Source organism: Vespa mandarinia, chromosome 24 (genome assembly GCF_050613455.1).
Source record: "Vespa mandarinia isolate Hongniang chromosome 24, ASM5061345v1, whole genome shotgun sequence".
Lineage (NCBI taxonomy): Eukaryota > Metazoa > Arthropoda > Insecta > Hymenoptera > Vespidae > Vespa > Vespa mandarinia.
Window position 1 is genome coordinate 232,495 of NC_140833.1, and position 20,995 is coordinate 253,489.

The following is a 20,995-nucleotide window of genomic DNA, read 5'->3' on the forward strand; positions in this document are numbered from 1 at the left end:
TTAACACACATACACACGCACACAAAAATTATTAATTCTTTATAATCAATATACTTGTTCATGCCAATATACTGTGTTAAAATTCGAATTATATTCTCAGTTATTGGTAAGACTGATTAGTAAGGCTATTCAAGATTGGTCAAGATTGAAAAAATAAATAGTTTATATATGACATACAACAGATAACTGACCAACAAATATAGACATATATTGAATGTTTATAAGAGAATTCTTCTAAATGATAACTGATAGTTTTTTGTTTAGATAAGTTAAACTTTTGTGCACGCAATGGGAACTCCCTTTTCATTGTCAGGGATGCAAAGATTTCGTTCGATTTTCACTGCGATCAGTAATAGAAAGTGATCAGAAAGTGGTTTGAGTTTCGTTCGTGAAAAGATACAAAGAAGGACATAGAGTAAGTTTATTAATAATAATTAAAAATATTATGATATATATACATATATATATATATATATATATATATATATATATATATATAACATAGCAAGAAGGAAGAAATTTGTTATTATGTTTGTTATTAATTTTATTCTTTATTTTTATATTTCAATCCTTTTTGTCAATCATATATTTCTATAAGAAAATTTAACACAATTTAATGTGAATAGAGTTACATACATACCACATACGTCTTTGATTATTTATAATATGATAATAATATATAAAAAATGTTGAAATATAGGGCTAGAAACAAAATGACTGAGAACTTGGATATAGAAACCCAGATTATATATAATAAAAAAGTGTAAGTAAAATTGCATTAAATTTATACATTAGTTTGATATTGATTAATTTAACTGATTAAAATTTTTTAGCACTAGTCATTATGATAACATTATTGATCAATTACCGATTTTAAAATTTCCTGAAGTATCTAAACCAAAAGATTTAATAATTGCTCTGAAAAATAATTTGAAGATTACCGATAATAACAGCCTGAAGGTTCAAAATTATACAAAATGCATTGAAAGTCTTACAAAAATTAATAAGATACAAGAAGAGAACTATTTATTTCTATTTAAAATTTTATTATACATGGAAGAATTCGCAAAATCTATGGAAATAAATAAACATAATTTAAAATGCCAAGAAATAAAACAATTTTCAAAGAATATATTTTATATATTTGTACCCACTTTAAATATTGATGATCCTTTTGTCAAAATGGAAGATAAGATTGTATTGGTAGACTTAGAGGGTCATTCATATAATGCTCAAATTACAAAAATTTCAAATAAAATTATATATGTTGAGGTTCCTAAGAAGTAAGTAAGACAATGAAAGTATTTTGTATGTTTTCATAGTCATTTATAAACATTTATCTGCTATATAATATCTTCCAAAGTTTTATTTTAATTACATACTTAATTATGTTACAGATTTGTACATAGCTATGTTACGGATAAGAAATACGATATAAAATTTATGTATTCAAATTGGTCTATGAAATGTTGTCATTATGCGTTGTATTTAGTTAATAACTATAATCTTACATCGTTAATGTATCCAACATTCAGAACAAATACAAAATATTTAAAATCGTAAGTTATTTATCATTGTGTTATATTTGGTTACAATTTTATTCTAAATATTTATGCTTTTACAGAGATTTAAATTGGTTGAATAAGTCTGTAAAAGAAAATACTGAACAAAAACAAGCAGTGATAAATATTTTAAGTATGACTGCTTATCCTGCACCATATATATTATTTGGGCCACCTGGTACTGGAAAGACTGCTACATTGGTTGAATTAATTTGCCAGGTATTTATGATGAAAATTGTTAATATAACAAATAATTTTTTCTATAATTATCTCTTAATTAATGCACACAATTTTGTTGAGGGACGCAGATATGGCAGCAAGGTACATCAAAAAGTGTATTGGTTTGTGCTTCGTCTAATGCAGCTATAGATGAAATTACAAAAAGATTATTAAAATATATACCTGCAAATGAAATGCATAGGATGTATCCACGTTGCAAAAAAAGGTATAAAGTAACAAAATGATAAAATATTAAAATATATTATTGGATTACATCATTTGTAATATGTATATTTGTATTACGCATGCTACTCTCATTTTATAGGTCCGATGTAGATCCAATTATATATCCTTGCACTAATTTTGTAAATGATACAAATATCTTTTTACCCAAGGAAATTTTATTACTTAAAAAAATTATTCTCACTACGATAATTTCATGTACTAGGTATGTAGATCATCTTGATACTTGATATATGATAATATTTCTATTAAAAACAAAAAACAAAAAAATTCAAAATGATCTCGTGTATAATTTATATTCTATATAGAAAATATTGTTGTAGGCTTTTTACAGCAAATATAAAGGAAAGTCACTTTTCTTTTGTAATCATTGATGAAGCAAGTCAATCTATAGAACCAGAAACATTAATACCGTTTTTGTTAGCATGTATGAAAGACGACGAAAACAAAGGTTCGTTGCAAGCACAAATTGTTATTGCAGGCGATCCTTGTCAATTGGGACCATCTATTCAATCAAAAATAGCAGAACCGTTGTTAGGTAATATTGGGTCATATAATTTTTTTTATTTCTCTGTAATTGAATTTTTTCCTGGATTTATATTAAATTCGACATTGTCGTAATTTAATCATAGGTATATCAATGTTAGAGAGATTAATGGAATTTCCTGTATATAAACAAGACAAAAAAAACGAATATAATCCGCATTACATAACGAAATTAATACGAAATTTTCGAAGTCACAGTAGTATATTACACGTGCCTAACGAAATATTTTATAATAATGAATTAATTGCTTGCGGAGGTCCAGAAATCAATGCGGCAATAGGATGGTCAATATTGCCAAATAAGAAATTTCCTTTAATATTTCATGCATCGAATGGTAAAGAAAAGAGAGCAGAAAATTTGTCGAGGTAAGAATGTATGTAGTAATATTTTGTAAAATCATTTTTTCTAATCAAGTATATGTTATAAATAAAAATCATTAATTTATAGTGTTTATAATCTTCAAGAAATATCTATCGCAATGAGGTATTTAAGGTTATTATTGAACAAGAAGTTTGGAACTTTACAAATTAAGCAAAATCATATAGGTATTGTAGCACCGTTCAGGCAACAGCAAATCAAAATAAATATGGAATTAAAAAAAAGAAATTGGGAAAATATAAATGTTGGCACCGTAGAAACGTATCAAGGGCGTGAAAAAGAAATAATTATTTTGACTACAGTACGGTCTCGTCAATTTATGCACGATGGAAAACAACATATTGGATTTTTATCTAACAAAAAAGTATTTAAAATTATTCTATACAGCAGATATTTGAAGATAAATATGATAAATAGAAAAGTAATATAAAATATATATTTTTCAGAGATTCAATGTTGCTATTACTAGAGCAAAATGTTTACTTATCGTAATAGGGAATCCAACAGTCCTACAGACAGATAATTGTTGGAAATTATTAGTGGAATATTGCAAACAAAATAATGCATACATTGAACATTCTTCTACAACTGCACGTATATTTGAAAAAAAAGAATATGATTCTAATTAATTTTAGATATTACATAATTAGTTATCGCATAGTTATACACGCATAGTTATATTGCACAGTTAGTACAATATCATGACAAAATGAGTTAAGTTACAATGAAAATAATAGATATTATTTGTATTAATGGGAAATTTAAATATTTTCATTTTTTTTCTTATTTTTTTATTTTTTTTTTTCAATTGCCATTTATTCACTATTACGGACGAAGAAACAAATAAAGCTATGAATAATTTTATGCCAATCCTTCGTACATTTATTAATATATTTTTATCGATGTAGCATTTTAATCATACATGTATACTAGATTTATTATATATTTAATGAAGTTATCGAATGTTTCTAAAAGTACGTAGAAAGCAAACGTCGTTTGTGATTTCTTTTTACATTGAATGACTACTTTTATTTAATTTTGATCATCCATTGTTTATATGTTTTGTTAAGTTAAAAAAAAAAAAAAAAGAAGGAAGCAAAAGAAAACTGTCTTCTTATTAATCCATTGACCTACACTTGTATCTATAAACACCGAAAATCGTAATAACTGCAGCGCGACTTGCGATACAAAGAGCACTACAACGAGGGAGATATATATATATATATAGATAGATAGTATCGAAGGTATAATTAAACAAACGAAAAAGGTACAGTTACGAGAAATAATTTATTCAGGCAATTAAAAACACATTGCATCGAACCGATTGGTACGTTCTGTCAATCGCATCAATCAGGACTATGTTTTTTCAAACAAGCACATTTAAAAGAGACACATACGAAAAAAATAACGATCGATTTCTCCATTTTTTTTTCGTTTACACACATATATATATATATACATAAATATGCGTACAGCGACAGATTTTTCTTTTCAAAACTAATTCGTTTGTACTCCCTTCGAAAGTTTTTTTCCCCTTACTCGTTTACGAGATAGAAATTTCTTTGAAATTTTCAAATGAAAATATACTCTTACATGCATCCTGGATGGTGGTTTCCGGTGATTGTTTATGAGTGTATGAAGAATCGACCACCATCGATAAGAAAACAAGAGAGAGAGAGAGAGAGAGAGAGAGAGAGAGAGAGAGAGAGAGAGAGAGAGAGAGAAGGAGGGGTTGCGGAAGAGAAAGAGAGAGAGAGAGATTGATAGAGAAGAGAGAGAGAGAGAGAGAAAGAGAAAGGAGAAAGAGGAGGATCTTTATAGAAAAGCGCGCGCGATATATAACACATTGATCTGCGCTTGCGTATGCGCATTAAAGTGTATCTCGCGGTTTTCCTCTCTCTCTTTCTCTGGATGGTCCAGGCCCGTAGCCGTGTCTCTCGACCCGTATACGAACGAGTCACGACCGGGATACGAACCAACAGGTGATGCTAGGAGAGGCACTCCCTCGGATACGTCTATCCCACTCTTACCTTTTTAGCCTTCCTTCTGATCCTCTCTTCTTCCTTCGACAGTGATTTAGTTGGCCGACGCGCCTTTTCGAAGTCTCCTCTTTCATCCTTTTTCTTGCGCGCGTTATCACGCGGTTATCACTTCGGAGAGAAGAGCATGCTTATCTCGATAATATCTTAACGTTTCTTGCTGAGAAATAGAAATAGGAAGAGAAAGAGAAAGAGAGAGAGAGAGAGAGAAAGAGAGAGAGAGAGAGAAAGGGAGAGGGAGAGAGAAAGAGAGAGAGAGAGAGAGAAAGAGAGAGAGAGGAGGGGGAGAAAGATGGAAACACGCGCGAAATACCCGGGAACGTGAAAAATCAAGTTAATTCGTGGTTTTACACATTCGTGCAATTCGCCGGCCAATCGTGAACTACAGGATATGCACTTTTATTGTTCATCAATTTCTTCGACTTTTTTTATCTGTGAGTGAACTCTTCTTCTTTCTCTCCCTCTCTCTCTCTCTCTCTCTCTCTCTCTCTTTCTTTCTATCTCTCTTTCTCTCTCTTTCTTTCTCTCACTCTCCTACACACTTTTTTCGTGATATTATTTCATTTTCTCTCATTTGTAATGTCAATATTCTTATATATCTTTTTTTATTATTTTCTTTTCAATTTTCTGTTTCATATTATTTCCAATTGTTTTTCTTTAGAAACGAAAACCAATGATAAACGGCTCTTTTCGTTCTCCTTTATTTTGTCACGTTTGTTAACATCGCGTTATTGAAATATTGAAAACTCAGTTCAAGGATCGGTATAAACGTTGTTGATAGACATACTCCTACGAGGACTTTTCGTGAACTTGAGAGAACACGTGAGAGAATTTTGAGTCTGACCGCCGATAGTAGTAGGAACGTGTTTACACTTGTTGGTGATATAAGCGTGGGATTATAATAATACCATCGATATTGCGAATGGTGTGTCCTATTTTAAATCATAATCGTGAATATACATGCATACATACATACGTCCTTTACGGTGAAGAATCATTTTGCACGACTGTACACCAATGAAATTTCATTTTTTTTCTTTCTTTCTTTTTTTCTTTTTTTTCCTTTTTTCTTTTTTTCGTTGGCGTTTCGTCGTCGAAAGTATATTTCATCTGATCTCATTCGATTTCATCCAAATGGGCATAATAATTGATCTCTCGTTTTTTACTTTTTCCTTTTTTTTTGTTTTTTTTTTTTTTTTTATTTTTTTTCCTTTTCATCTTTTACACATCCTCGACCAAGATGCAACACCCAACGAATATATAACCGTTTATATCCAGCGATACAAAGGGTTGCCGTTGGTTAGGGAACATTCTAGTTGAAAATGATTATGATTCGATGCGCGGAATCTGGTACGGAAGACCTAAAACGGGTCAGACGAAACGGAATAGGAAGGACCAGAATAAAGGCATCGTCGAACAATAGTTCTTTAGTGGATATACATACAACTACATACATACCTACATATGTATATCGATATATTCCTCAGACTTATGTATATATATATATATGTATATATATGCATATCGATTATCATATCTCTAGCAAAATAGACTTCGATCGTTATTGCTTAGATCGAGCGAATCGAATAAATTAGAAAGTGAGAGAACGTTTTCGAAAGAAATTCGTGGCAACGACGGTGAGAGGAAAATTTTCTAATTTTATCGTTACCTTTGTACTCCTCGTAGTCGGACGAGAGCGTTTCGATTCCAGTAGATTCTTTCAAAGAATCATTATCCACTTCACCGCCTTTTATTTCACACAACTCTTCTCGGACTTATCGTCGAGATACTGCGGAGTCTTACGATTTAAATTTTATCAAGTAGACCGACGATACATTTTTTTCTTCACTCACTTTTTTCCTCCTCTCCCCTTTTTCCTCCTCTCCTCCTCCATATTCGATTAATATCATTTCTCTGCTTTAATGTGTGACTTTTAATTCTTGAATGCGATCAATTATTTTTCTTCCTTTTTTTTTTATTTCCTATATCAAATCGTTGTTATAATTTTCTTGTTCTTTTCTTCTTTTTTTTCTGTTTCAATTTTTATCTCCTACGATCTTCGCCGTGACGTATCATCAGAACCGATCTTCATTTTGAAACGATTAATATACCTTGGTGTTGTAATAAAAAATCGTTATAAAAATTAGGACGAACTGGTGGCAATGGAGGAGGAAAGAAACTCGCGAATACGCGAGACTGACTCTGTTGTTACGATGGACCATCTCGTTTTTCTTCGATAAGGCCTTCGCTTTTTTAAAGTGTGCGCGTTATAACTATTCTTCCGGGATATAGTCGATGACAAGAAAATGCGATGACGAATTGAAGAATCGACGAGAAAGAAAGTAGAAATGTAAGTTTGAATATTAATCTTTCGAGCAGAGAATACGTCTTCGAAATGTTCTCATTTTTCTTTTTCTTTTTTATTTTTTCTTTTTTTTTTTTTTTTTTTTTGCTTTTACTTGGACACCCACAAGTATCTTGAGAGAGAGAGAGAGAGAGAGAGAGAGAGAGAGAAAGAGAGAGAGGGAGAGAGGGAGAGAGAGAAAGAGAGAGAGAGAGAGGGAGAGGGAGAGAGGGAGAGAGAGAGAAAGAGAGAGAGAAAAAGAGAGAGAGAGAAAGAGAGAGAGAGAGAGAGAGTGATTAAAGGATGAAATGTTTTATGTTTTATGAAATGAGAAAAAAATTTTTACACGTATATATGCATTTCTACATATTTCTATTTTATTAATTCATTCTCGATTAACCCTCCAATTATTATTCTCTATGTATGTGAGATGAGATTTCGATAAGTTTTCGAACGTCGGTTCATCATTTATGTTTCGCAATAGGTTTAATCGCGATTACAATTTGATGATAAAATAATTAAAAGAAGTAAAATAAATATCTGTGATTATTTTGGTACTCTTTCAGTCGATGCACATACATATATACATACTATAAAAAGTAACATCAGTTGATCCTATTGCTCTCAGCTGTCACACGATATCGAATATCGTGAAATCCAGTTCTTCCGATGCCTACCATCACGTTTCTATCTCTCTGACACATTTTTCAAATCCCCGAGATACGTAGGAACTATTCCATCCTCTTTTCTTTTCTTCAACGCGAACGATATGTCTTCTACGAGATAATAAAGTTTTCAATTTTAAAAAGAGCAGAATGCCTCAAGAAAGCATTCGTTGGCAAGGGACCCAAAGGAGAGCCTGTGGCCCAGGGGCACACTGGAATGTTCAGGTTCGTCGAGTCTTCATCCTCTTTTCCTTCTTCCTTTTTATTTTTCAACTATTAAATAGATTTAAGAAACTATTAAGGTTTGATCCAAGCTATCGACGTTAAAAGAAATGACAGAAAAGGACAAACTTTACTTATTTTCTTATCAATCTCTTTTGTCTCTTTCTCGATTCAGTTTTTCCAGTTTCTCTTCTTGCCTTTCTCTCTTTCTCTCTCTATCTCTTTTTCTTTTTCTCTCTCTTTCTCTCTTACTTCTGTCATTTCCGTATGCGAGAACAAATGTAATATCGCTCGTTCAGTTATTCGAACGGCAAAGCCTTTCTAACGTTTCGCTGTTTGTTTAGGTGCGACAGGAAAATTTCGTTCGTGCGAATAAATTTAAATGAAATGAAGACGAAATGTACATTCTCATTTCACACTTTGAAATTTGTACTTGGATGATTTCGACTTTAATCGTTCTTTGACACATCTGTGATACTTTTTTCTAATTTTTTGTTTTTTTTTTCCTTTTTTTTTTCTTTTCAATGCAAATTTAATCCTCTATACGTACAATAGAACGTAGAAGAATTTTCGAATTTTTTATCCTTACGTCATTGTCTTTATTCGTATCTTTTTAATCGTCATTTTCTCGGTCTCATCGATGAATTCATACGCGAATTCAGAACGGAAAGCAATGCTAGGAGATTTCTCAAAGGAATTTTATCTATTTAACATGTATTTCGTATGCGCAGAGATTTGTACTTGCGATTTGTACTATGCGAATCCAATGATTGGAAGAGTCTGATAGATATTTTCCAACTACAATTTCTCTGCCCCTTTATTTCTATCTTTCTTTCTTTTTTTTCCTTTTCTTTTCAGTTCGTTTCCTATATTTGCATTCGTTAAATATACGATACTTTGAGTCGATAAAATCAAGAAACGTTTCGTCGATTGCATCGTGAAAGCTAAATTTTACGTTTGTTTTATATTTTCAATGATTCCGAATGTAAACGATTTTAAAGTGAAAACTTCGTTACATAGAAAATATAAAAAAAAAAAAAATATGAAATATCTGAAAAGTTTCATTTCCACTTAAAGAACAAGATTTGGAAGAATTTAAATTCTAATTCTAATATTCGATCGTTGCGTCGTATTGCAAATATGTTAACCATCAAGCTCTTGACACGCGTTACACATACAAAGAAAGAGAGAGAGAGAGAGAGAGAGAGAGAGAGAGAGAGATAGAGTTATTTGTTGATCTTCTATTTTAGTGGCTTGAGATAGCATTGGAAAGTGGAAATTGAATTTCAGAGATTGTACGGATTCCTCGTCTCTTTCTTTTTCCAATCGCGTGGTCAATGAATCCTTAATGAATGAGATTACGTCAAACAGGTGGTCAGAGGGAAGGTGACAACGCGATGCTTGTGGCATGCCTGCAAAGCTCTTGGCATCGGGCTCTTGTTAATGGTTCTGGGTGCTTGTATGGCGACTATAGGTGAGTGAGTCGAAAAAATGAAAATCGATTGAGCCAGAAAATCAACATCAAACTTCTTAACTCTAAGTTTCGTGAATATATCCCATTAAAAGTTTTATAAAATACGATTAAATTATTAGTCGACCTAAGTACGTCGGTATAATCATTTAATTGGCGTAATATACAACCGGGACGTACGACCGGGATAATGACGAATCAAATAGAGTCGATCGATAATATATGCATACTTGTTTACATGTGTAGAAATAAAAATATTTGTGGCGCAAAAATACATTTAAATTGAATTATTTCGAATCGTTTGGCAAAACGATTAAATTTCTAATTGATTTTTATTTATCACAAATAGGTTATTATGCGGATCAATTATCGGTGGCGCAAGAGGTTAGAGGTAATTTGACAGTAAAAGTAAAAAACGAGTCACGAGAGTTTCACTTGAACAATCTCAGTTACGCCGGACCTATTGTCATGGGTGTAGGAGGTAATTTTATACAGTTATTTAAATTATAATGATATATCTGCATTATATATACAAATATACGTACATACATACCTACATACATACATACATACATATACAAATATACGTACATACATACCTACATACATATATACATACATACATATATACATACACACATATATACATACATACGTATATACATACATATATACATACATACATACATATGGCCGTATATACATGATATTTCACACCAATGTATAGACAATATTTGACATAGGATACATAAATAAATATAAAATGTGTAAATTTGCAAGTAATAATACGATAATTTATCGTTTATTTAAATTTTTAATGGAAGTTATCGTTAAATACATTGATATACTTTTAATCGACTTACCCGATTTCTTTTATTTTTCCTGATAAACAAAATTAATATTTTACAATTTTTAAAATTTTTATTTTTTTTTTTATTGTTGTTGTTGTTAATTTCATACATCTTTCGAAGGAATTTAAAACGAAAGAAAGAGTTAAAGATGACTTTTTCGCGTTTTGTAACAATCGATATCGAGATATTTCATTTTAGTACTACAAAATGTATAACCATTAATTTTTTTTTTTTTCCAAAACAAATATTCTTTTTTAACGTCAAATAAAATACTCGTCTTATTAATGTGATGTAAAGGAAGTGAAAAAAAAAGAAAAAAAAATTGCAAAAGAAATTGCCCCCAGAGAGATTTGAACTCTCGACCCCTGGTTTACAAGACCAGTGCTCTAACCCCTGAGCTATGGAGGCTTGTGGAAGGAAGTTGAATAGGAAGATTGAATAGACGTCTGTCTGGAATGAATATTTCATTCTTTCAACATTAGAATAACGAAGAAGGAAGATAAAAAAAGGAGTACTTAGCTTTCGTTGAAATTGTCACGCATTTAGGTGATCCCTTTCGTTTCAGGATTTATCGTGGTGGCCGTGTGCGTGATGACTTTCGAGGCACGCGATAGCGCGGCTAAGGTGGTACCGGCACGTTTTCGATTCAATCAGAGTACGTTAAAAGGTGGGAGGACTCAACGAAATCGTAGATCAACGTCTTGTCAAACGACTAACAATAAGTGGGATCATCAATATGGTCTATTCAGGATTAATCGGAGTTTGAGTCCTAGCGCTCATGAAATCTCCCGAAGACAGTTAAAGGCCGAACTAGTGCGATTCTCACGAGATTTACACGAGAAAAGTGTATCGCATACGATTAAAAAGAGTCCAAGTGCTCCGATTTTGATCGATAAGAAATCACCTCGGAGAGAGGTTCCTCAGTATGCTGCCTGTGCACTCCTCAATCCACAATTATTGCAGAGACACGCTCTATCCGTTGATAATCCCGCTTACAGTCCTCCTCAAGTAAGGAAAATCGATTAATATACATGAGATAGAGAGAGAGAGAGAGAGATAGAGAGAGTTTCCATAAATTTTATGAATTGTGTTACGCCATTTGAATATCTTTAACGGGAGCAACGTCGAGCACTACTTTCTTTCGTTATCTGATATTTTTTATTTATAAATTCTCGGTGTTTCTTCTTTCTTACCTTTCAATCATCCCTTTTTATTTTGTACCTCTTTTTTTCGTGGCACATAGATAAATTTAGAATGTAGTATTTTCAATGGCACGCTATAGGACGTCATTCGATTTTTAGTTTATTTATATCATTTATTAATTGTACGAGGGACGTTGGAATATATTACGATACGGAAAAAAAAGAAAAACGCACACGCACACACACACACACACACACACACACACACACACACACATAAATGACGTCAATAATGAAAATATCGAAAAAATGAAAAAATAAAAAAGTTAACGTTAAGCCGTGTTATTTTAATATTATTTTGGGAGTAAATATCGCCAAAGTGTTCAATCTATTCGTCAATCGTATCATCAATTTTGAAACAGGTTAGTCGGGAGAGTTTGGAATATCCAAAATTAACTGGCAGTCAGGTTTCAATGGCTATGGATCTTCATATCCCTAATAAAGGACCGGTTACGTTGAGAGTAAAAGATCGATCGGACACAGCGAAACGTCATCAGTTGCTTCGGCAAACGAAAATCGAAGATGTCGAGGAGATCATGGAAACGAAAAGACCAACATCCGGATATATATATTCACCTAGATTATCAGGTTAGTGATTAACGCAAAGTATCCATCAATAAGTAATTGTGTACTGACAATGGATAAAATTACAGGCATATATAGCAAATATCCTGGGGAATATGTAATCGGTAAAAGAAATTCTGTAGACGTTCGGTATTTGGAAGATCTCGGGTCCGTTACAAGAGATTCGGTGAAAGTTTCACCACGAGATTTTCGAAAACTTTCATCTCCGAACTTTCGTAAAATGTCTTTCGATAAAATCGGCGGTGGTGAGCATAGATTGGACAAATCGATGATGGGCCATCGAAAGGCTAGTTTGGAGTTTAGAAGGAGTCCGGATTTTCGTCGAGGTGATTACAGGTGTGCGAACGTAATTTATCGTATTTATTTATCGATCGTATTTACGACCGAATACTTATTATTATATAAATATATAATATATAATATTAGAAAGCTATCGGTGGACAGATTCAGCGTGGATTATACCAAATGCGTAATGGATGAGCTCGAGTTTAGATCCAAGGCAAGCAGCGGTGAGAGCTTAAAGAGACAACGTTATCCTAAACTTCATCATTCTCGATCGGACGATAACAGAAGACGTTCCTTCGATAAAGGTCAAAGAGAGTCACAATCCAGCAGATATTCATTGAACACGCAAGGTGCTACGGACAGTGCCGATTACGATCTAAGATATTTTATTTCAACTTCATTGAGCACCGAGGAAAGTCGTACAGAAAATCCGGAAGATAGTCATGGTTTCGACATCGATGAATCCTTGACTAATCCTTCGCCGTTGGAGGGCCAAGCGGAAACGGATACGCTATTGGAAGAACCAGAATTGGAGAATCTCACGGAGAATGACACCGAAAATTCCGCTGATCATTTAAATTGCGAAGATACGAAAAAGATGGAGGATCATTCGATAAAGGGTGAAGATATGATGCTGCAGGATTGGAAGAATATTTTAAAGCAATCGGAAATAAAGAAGGAAACGATGTTGTGCATAGAAGACGACGAGGTTTGAAATCATTTCTATTTGTTTATTACTTCTTCGGACGTTTTTCCAAAAAAGAAAGTGAGTTCATGGTTTCATTTTGGATCGACGTGTCTAGTCGAGTTTTACTCTAGTCGCGATGCATTAATATGACATGCAAACGATTAATATATTTTAAGTGATTAATTGTATATATATACATATATATTTGTGTAATTTGAAAGCGTGCGCTTTAAAGATGCTGTTATATATCGTCGAATATGATTAAAGAGAGCGAAAGAGATGACGTTAGGATTTAAATTGTCTATTCGTAAAGCGAGCCCAAAAGATCAGAATATTTCGAGGACCATTGATTTAAATAGTGGATACAACAACTCTGTGATTTGTAAAGTGTAGCAATGCTGTAAGATGACGAAAGGCAATTATGAAAAAAGAACGAGCTTTTTAAATTACAGATTTTACAAGATTTTAATACGACACTCGTTAATACGGCCTTTGAATTGTTATTATATTATCAATGTTTTAAAACTTTAAATATTTATTGTAGATGAATCGTCGTATATATAATGAAATAAGAAGGAAAGAACTAGAAAAAGGTTTTAAAAAAAAGAGTCAAAGTTTTAGATATTCTTTAAATCGCTCGTTCGTCGATTCTTTACTTCGTTTTAATCGAATCGAAGAATTATTTATCGATCGATTTTTTCGATGTCATATAGAGCGAATTAAAGCGAGAAAAGGACAATAAAATTCGTACGAGTATTGTCACGCAACACTCTAAAAGACACTCGCGAGAAGTTTAATGAGATTGGTCAGTTTTCTCTTATACCAATTGCCTATCTTGACTTCAATTATTTAGATATTATAAGAATAATAAAAAGAAGTGAATTCGTTCGATTATTTAAATTAACTTTACCATTGACATAAAACGATAAGGCGTCGATACAATCACAATAATACTTATATGTTATTATGTAAAAGATAAGACAAATTGTAACTCGAATATAAAGAAGAGAAGACTAATAGGAAACGTTAAATAACATTATTTATATCTCCTAATAGCTCTAATCGAATGGATTGTATTAATAAAATTAAAAACGATTTCGTAAGAAATTATTGTTTCTCTTTCGAAATTCTAAATGTAATTTTTATCAAATCGAGGAGGGTTCCATAATCGTACTATAAATACAGAACCATAACTTTCTACGGCTGAACTCACTTAAATTATATTCTTCTCACGGAGGGGACTGAAAATTGAAACAAATTCGTTCTCTAATGAGAAGTTTTTCATTAGTTCGACTTTGACGGATATATCTCGAGCGTACCTTTTTCAGGATTTGGGGGAGCTTACGATGCTAAGAGAAAGAGAGAGAAAGAGAGAGAGAGAGAGAGAGACGACGAGGAGGTAAGTAGTTTTTATTATGTACGACTAGGATTCTGAGATCCTTTAAATTATATACGAACAATGAGGAAAGTACAGACTAAAGTCGAAGTTAAAGATTAAAAGGTAAATTAATCTATTTACATCCGAGAGATGCGATTAGATTTGCTATTTGATTAAAAGTTAAATGATTTAATTAGAAGTGACGATAAGGATCCATAGTTACATAAATATATTGTATATATTTAAGGGAAGTCGGTTAAATAGATAAACAAATTTAATGCCAACGTAAAGACCGTAAGGTTTAATTTTATTTTTATTATTTCATAATTCGACAACGATAGAGATTCATAGATGAGGACAGAAGATTTATATTTTATCGTTTTGGAGATTGATTCATCGATGGAGGTTAGCGTCGTCTACCGAAACGTAAAAAGACGTGATCGACGTCTTGTCTCTTAACTCCGCTTCCTGGTAACGGGTTGTTCTCTTCAAGAACTGAAACTTTATTGAGAATTTGTTATAGTTTTAATTTAGATCTTAATGTGTTAATTATGTTTCTTTTTTATTTTTTAATTTTTTATTTGTCTCTTTTTCTTTTTTTTCTTTTCTTTTCTATTCTATTCCATTCTTTTTTTTTTCTTTCATTCTTTCTTTTTTCTTCTCAATGGACAGTCGAGACCACGATCCACGACGGATCAATCGCCGACGGCGCATCGCTGCAGGCTATAATTGTTCAATCGTGGTCGTACGGTATTAAACATGATTGCGCGATCGTCACGTTTGAGAGAGAAAGAGAGAGAGAGAGAGAGAGAGAGAGAGAGAAATCAAGCATCGGTTGTTGGATTCGCACAATTTTTTTCTTTCACTGATCATTGATTGCGTCTTTAGCAAATGAAAACAATTTCACAATTTTCATGCGATCTTCGATTCTTTTTGACTATCCATAGAGGAGAGATTTCTACGAATTAATACGAGTACTTCGTCGTATATGTTTTTTTTATTTAAATCATTTGGAATCATTTCTTCATTAATTTTACAATATGAAACGTTCCCAAATGTATTATATAAATGTCAGTTACCCTTGTCGCCGACGTAACTTTCCATTGCAGATTGAATTTGATATATGGTGGATAAAGCTGCACAGATTTTTCGTACTTTAGGTGGTACTTCGTCGAGGAGGCCAGGACTACATTGGGCCAGTGGCATTGCGAAAATTTCTCCGAATAAAATCGACAGGGCGGCGACGGAGACGACGATCTTAATCATCGAGTTCATGATTTCCTGTAAAATATAAAATAAACATAGAGATAAAGAAATGGAGAGAAGTTGGAAGTAAAACGATTTGAGAAAAAGTCATTGAGTGATTATATTCGACGAATTTTCGACGTGTTCTAGTTTATTCTTCGTTTTATCAACTAGAATATCGTTATAATAAGATTCTAGGAAGGATTATAAATAATCGGAATCATAGTCTAGAAATGTAGCCCTTGATCCAAAAATTTGGTGCATCCCCGACCCGATGCCAGGAACCTTTCTGGCATAATACCAATTCTCATTGGTACATCTTCATCGCTGTCGTCGTTGTCTTGTATCCACCTGTTTTCAAAATTTCGAAGAGCTTTGCTCGGTTTAAAATCGAGATTGAAAATATATCTCGGAACGATTTTATGAAAAATTTCTTCCGTTGTTTTGTTATGCGTCGCTTAAAATCAATTTATCACAAACAAATTACGAAGAAAGCATTTGATTTCATATTTAAAAAAAACTAGATGCCAAATGAAATATCGTTGTTATTATTGTTATTATTTTGTTGTTGCATTGATTTCTAATCGCTTATTGATCAACTTTCTTTTTATCGAACGCACGGACAAAAATATTCCTTTATATCTTTCTTATCGCTTGTAAATTTCATTATTTACGCGACACGATACGAGGTAAGAATAATAAAAAAGGAAAAAGAGAAAAGCGTTCGGAAAAGCCGATAAAAAAGATAAAAGAAATAAATTTTATTTCTCTTTCGCATCTCAAGTTTCTACTTTTCTAATATAACGACCAGTGATCCGTGGACTTTTATTAAATTTGTAATCTTGTGTATGTATGTGTATGTATGTGTGTGTGTGTATGTATGTTTTTTTTTTATATAATAGATCGCTTAGGAATAGTTGGAAGAGAGAAGTTCAAGACGATGTTCGGCCAGTATAGAATACGAGATACGATGGATGTCGTCGGAAAAGAGCGTACTATTACAAAAGATAGAACGCCATTCGAAATTGTCGAGTAAATAAAGCTCGTTGATCTGAATGCGATCTTAAAGTCAAACTCGATAATCCTCTTGACACGAGGACTGGCGTGCGTGCTCGGATTCTTCGATACTTTTCCTAGACGTTATCTTTACACGCGATATCGAGGAAGCGTGGGAAGCAGGTAACCTGGCTATACCCCATAGTTAAATTGTCGAGTTGAGCCTTTTCTCCTTCGTTTTTCGATCACACTTTTGATCGGAGTGGTAAGTCGAGCGAAAGGGCAACGTGATGAGCCTAACGGATTCGAACATGGTTAGATATTCGTTCGTGAAAGGATTACTTTATCGTTCTTTTTAGAAGTACAGTGAGTGTGTGTGTACAGTGATGTATGTATGTATGTATGTATGTATGTATGTATGTATGCATGTACGTTTAGAATGTTAAAGAAAAATGATGACTTTTTTATATTCTTCTACATTGCAGTAAAAATATTTCCTTCGATAAATAATCTTTTTGATTTAATAAATTTTTTCTTCGAATTCACTTTAAAATGGTAATATTCCTCTTTTTTTTTTCTTTTTTTTTTTTTGTGTGCATATATGATAACAGCACGTAAAAGATGGGAAATCGAACCTGTATTCGAATCCAATTTTCATTCATTCTCCGAGGTAGATTCTCGAGGTAGTTTCTCGAGGTAGATTCTCGAGGTAGATTCTCGAGATAGGTAGGAGGTTCAAGCAAAGTGGCTGCTCCTTAGATAGGTAAATAGCTTTGAGACACGTAGATGTAACAGGTGGTCTGAATTCATTACGTCTAGAGTTGGAAGTCGCAACGGTTATGTTACAAACATGAATATTCCAAGAACTTGGTCAATTTCACTTACTACATAGAGAGATGTCCCTATACGTCTAACTTATACGTTTGTATTCAATTTGACGTCGAGACAAAAAGGATAGAAAATGAAATGAGACTCGATAGCGAACATATATGAGGATAGGTTCCCAAGCACAATAATTTTCCTACCACCCTTCTTTTATCTAAATCAGGGAAGAAAGTCGTCTTGGAAATCTTTTCTCGAGTTATTGTATACTCTATTGCCGAGTCCCCCTTTAATCGTCCACCGCAATTAGACTTTTACTCGCTCACATTCCCCAGAGACACCTGACACCAAAGCTATGACTCTAGCGAGGAAGACTTTTTATTGGCTCGTCTAAGAAAGTTATCTCACGATTGTTTCTTTCTTTCTTTCTTTCTTTTTTTTTTCACGAAACTCTCATGATAAAAAGAAGAAATGAAAAGAAAAACAAAATATTGTCGATCGGGGTTGCACACGATACATTTATTTCATTCTAATGGAATTTTATATTTTCTAAGAATTGGGGGATATTTTCTTCGACCAGATGCGATACCCTATTCGAGAGAGTCATAAATTTTTTATACAGATTCATTTTTTATCGATATTCATCGGGCTCTCTTTTAAAAAAAAAAAAAAAAAAATGTTATGGCAAAGAATGACGAAACTCTGTATATCTGTGGGTATGGATGTGTACAACGCGGATCTTGTGATAGTTAAACTTTGAGCGTAAACAACATATTATCGTCTTTGAAACTCATCTCTCTCCCTCTCTCTCTCTCTCTCTTTCTCTTTCTCTCTTCCTCTCTCTATCGATATTATTAATTCGTTAATCTTCGAGCGACTTTGTAACTTTTACAACTTTGTTAATTCAAAAGTTTCCTAAGCGCATGACTCCACAAAAAATATATAAGGAAGAGTTTCAGTCGATCGAAAGACACGTCTCCGACGTCTTATCAGAGTATATACGTATATTGAATTTACGTTCGGATTATACGTTCATCGCTCTCTAAGTAGTTTTTATTAACGCAAACTGGCCGCTTGGAATTGTTCGGTTAGTCATTCTCAAATGACAGAGCGATCTTCGCGTTTCCTCGATACTGGAACATTCTCATTTCAAAATTTGTAATTTCCAACTAATTTCAACGACGGATATTAAAAATCAATGTCAAATCTCCGGCATTGATGTTGAACACCAAACTTTATGCAATCTGTGAATTCCCAAAATGAATTTCGTTTCTTCTTTTTTCTATCGCTTATTCTTGCAACGATAATTCCTTTCGTTCGTTCTAATACCTTCGATAGATTCAGTAAGATAGAAAATAAATGAAACTAGACCGAATTTGTATCGATTCGTAATAAACACATGTTCAATCAGATAATATTTAAACATTAATTATTACTACGATATTATCTTGGAAATATATCTTTACTCTTCTGATATGAGATATAGATAAACTTTCTACGATATTAAATACATTTATTAAGATAATGTAAGGTTTTTGGCGAAAATGGTTAATGCAGTTATGAATTGTACATTTTATTTTTCCGTAAAATGCAATAAAAATAATATTTTATTTTCAATTATAGGAGAAGTTTTTCACGGTTAGTCTGTAAAGTTTAACTATCCCTACGAACGATATACGGAATACCTGTTGCATCGAGCCCCTCAAGGCACGTTGCTCATATTGCACGAGAATTGGTCGACTTAAAGATGCCACTTCTTTTCTTTTTCTTTTTCATTTTTCTTTTTTTAGTTTTACTTCATTTCGATCGATAATGAATTTCTACAAAAGGAACGACTTCCGGCCTAGTCTCATTTCTCGTGATTACAAATGATACATTTTTATCGCATCGATCGTATAATCATCCAAGATATTAATAGATGCCGATATATACATACACGCACATGCACACGTACACACGCGCGCGCGCTCACACACACACACACACAGACATGACAGAAGATCATTATAAAAAAGAATTAATTAATTGCAGAAAATAGAAATTAACTTGAAGTTCTCATTCCTTATTGAACATTCCTTTTAAAATTATGCTTTTATCTCGTACGGCAATATAAAAAATCTTACGTATCAGATGTCACGTATTAATATTTTTACAATAACGATACATTCAAATAAGGAAAAGAATTTTTTTCACATGATCGAGACGAACAAATTTAATTCAGGATCACGAAAAAAAGCTACGGGACGTGACAATATACGCACACGTAAAAGTATACACATACCTGTATATATGTATTCAACGATGCACAAGAAGGAAAAGAAAAAAGAAAGTAATAAAAAGGAAGAGAAAAAGAGAGATGGGTTGCTGCTTTGAATATGAGTATCTTCAACGTGCCACTCACCCCTTGTTTCGGTGCAAAGATGCAACAGGCTATCGAGGATACGTACACGTGATACGAAAGCACAGGTTTACTTTATACGGAAAAAAAAGAGAGAGAGATAGAGAGAGAGAGAGAGAGAGAGAGAGAGAGAAAGAGAGAAAGAGAGAGAAACAGACAGACAGAAATAGAAAAAAAATGAACAGGTTGAGAAAATTAGATAGAGAGACACGCGATAAAAATAAAAGCTTTTTACCGGCGTTTGTAAATTTCGAGAGTCGTTATATTCGCGAGATGATTCGTCTCTCGTATTCTTGTATCGAGCAACTCGTGGAGTCGATGATTGCAGTGATAGTGGCGAGCACCCCGAAGCAACAGCCCTTAAATACGCGCGATCCAGACTGGCATGGCATGCGCGTTGTTCCATGGGACGACAGGGAAATAGTTCGCACACGCATGGAATGAACGTGTCTTTCACCTCTTCCTCGTCTTCCTCGTCTTCTTCTTCCTTTTCTCCTTTTTATGCTAATGTCCGATTTCATTCGATGTTCCTACATAAAAATTTCATGCTAATTCGTTGTCTGCGGTGATAATGGAAATAAAAAAAAAAAAAAAAAAAAAAGAAAAGAGTTGCATAACGTGACGCTAACACGTAAAAACCTGGACAACAAAAGAGATTAAACCATCTTTAAGGATTTAGAATTTTTCACCAAAGAAATCTTATGATTTTCATCTCTTTTATCTTTTTATTATCTTTATAGAATGAAGTTTGATAATAAAGATTAAAGGAACGTTCGATAAGGTAAGGAAAAGAAAGGACATTTCGTCATACTTTTCGTCGTTTATTTTTACGATCGTTAAGACGAGTCAATTAAG

The 20,995-nt window shown here is 33.0% G+C and overlaps 3 protein-coding genes and 1 non-coding gene across 19 annotated transcripts; 2 read left to right on the forward strand and 2 right to left on the reverse strand.

The window, feature by feature from the left end:
- The first annotated feature begins 47 nt into the window (after nt 1–47).
- Nucleotides 48–3,961, forward strand: LOC118442387 (putative RNA helicase mov-10-B.1). 2 transcript variants are annotated; one of them, XM_035867910.2, is made up of 11 exons: nt 107–415; nt 701–763; nt 834–1,283; nt 1,398–1,559; nt 1,625–1,781; nt 1,871–2,007; nt 2,107–2,229; nt 2,348–2,562; nt 2,657–2,936; nt 3,019–3,313; nt 3,396–3,961. In XM_035867910.2, the coding sequence occupies exons 2-11, from the start codon at nt 714–716 to the stop codon at nt 3,576–3,578; spliced, it is 2,052 nt and encodes a 683-aa protein (XP_035723803.1). In that variant the 5' UTR covers nt 107–415; nt 701–713; the 3' UTR covers nt 3,579–3,961. The 2 variants fall into 2 exon arrangements, with proteins under 2 accessions (XP_035723805.1, XP_035723803.1); XM_035867912.2 differs by lacking the exon at nt 3,396–3,961 and having other exon boundaries at nt 48–415; nt 2,657–2,944; nt 3,019–3,155.
- Nucleotides 3,962–4,803: 842 nt separating this feature from the next.
- Nucleotides 4,804–14,320, forward strand: LOC118442388 (uncharacterized). 15 transcript variants are annotated; one of them, XM_085663947.1, is made up of 10 exons: nt 4,970–5,422; nt 5,770–5,913; nt 7,068–7,338; nt 8,147–8,222; nt 9,591–9,693; nt 10,040–10,171; nt 11,107–11,549; nt 12,106–12,331; nt 12,397–12,664; nt 12,755–14,320. In XM_085663947.1, the coding sequence occupies exons 4-10, from the start codon at nt 8,148–8,150 to the stop codon at nt 13,326–13,328; spliced, it is 1,821 nt and encodes a 606-aa protein (XP_085520073.1). In that variant the 5' UTR covers nt 4,970–5,422; nt 5,770–5,913; nt 7,068–7,338; nt 8,147; the 3' UTR covers nt 13,329–14,320. The 15 variants fall into 15 exon arrangements, with proteins under 15 accessions (XP_035723807.2, XP_035723806.2, XP_035723812.1 ...); XM_035867915.2 differs by having other exon boundaries at nt 7,136–7,338; XM_035867919.2 differs by lacking the exons at nt 4,970–5,422; nt 5,770–5,913 and adding an exon at nt 4,809–4,931 and having other exon boundaries at nt 7,136–7,338.
- Nucleotides 10,877–10,949, reverse strand: TRNAT-UGU (transfer RNA threonine (anticodon UGU)). Its single transcript has one exon. It is a non-coding gene; the product is annotated as a tRNA-Thr (tRNA).
- Nucleotides 14,321–14,965: 645 nt separating the features above from the next.
- On the reverse strand, nt 14,966–20,473 carry Ms (neuropeptide receptor myosuppressin). The gene is made up of 3 exons (XM_035868749.2): nt 20,376–20,473; nt 15,759–15,960; nt 14,966–15,180 (listed from the first exon to the last, which is right to left on the reverse strand). Exons 2-3 carry the CDS (start codon nt 15,952–15,954, stop codon nt 15,086–15,088), a joined length of 291 nt encoding a protein of 96 aa, XP_035724642.2. The 5' UTR covers nt 15,955–15,960; nt 20,376–20,473; the 3' UTR covers nt 14,966–15,085.
- Nucleotides 20,474–20,995: the final 522 nt, after the last annotated feature.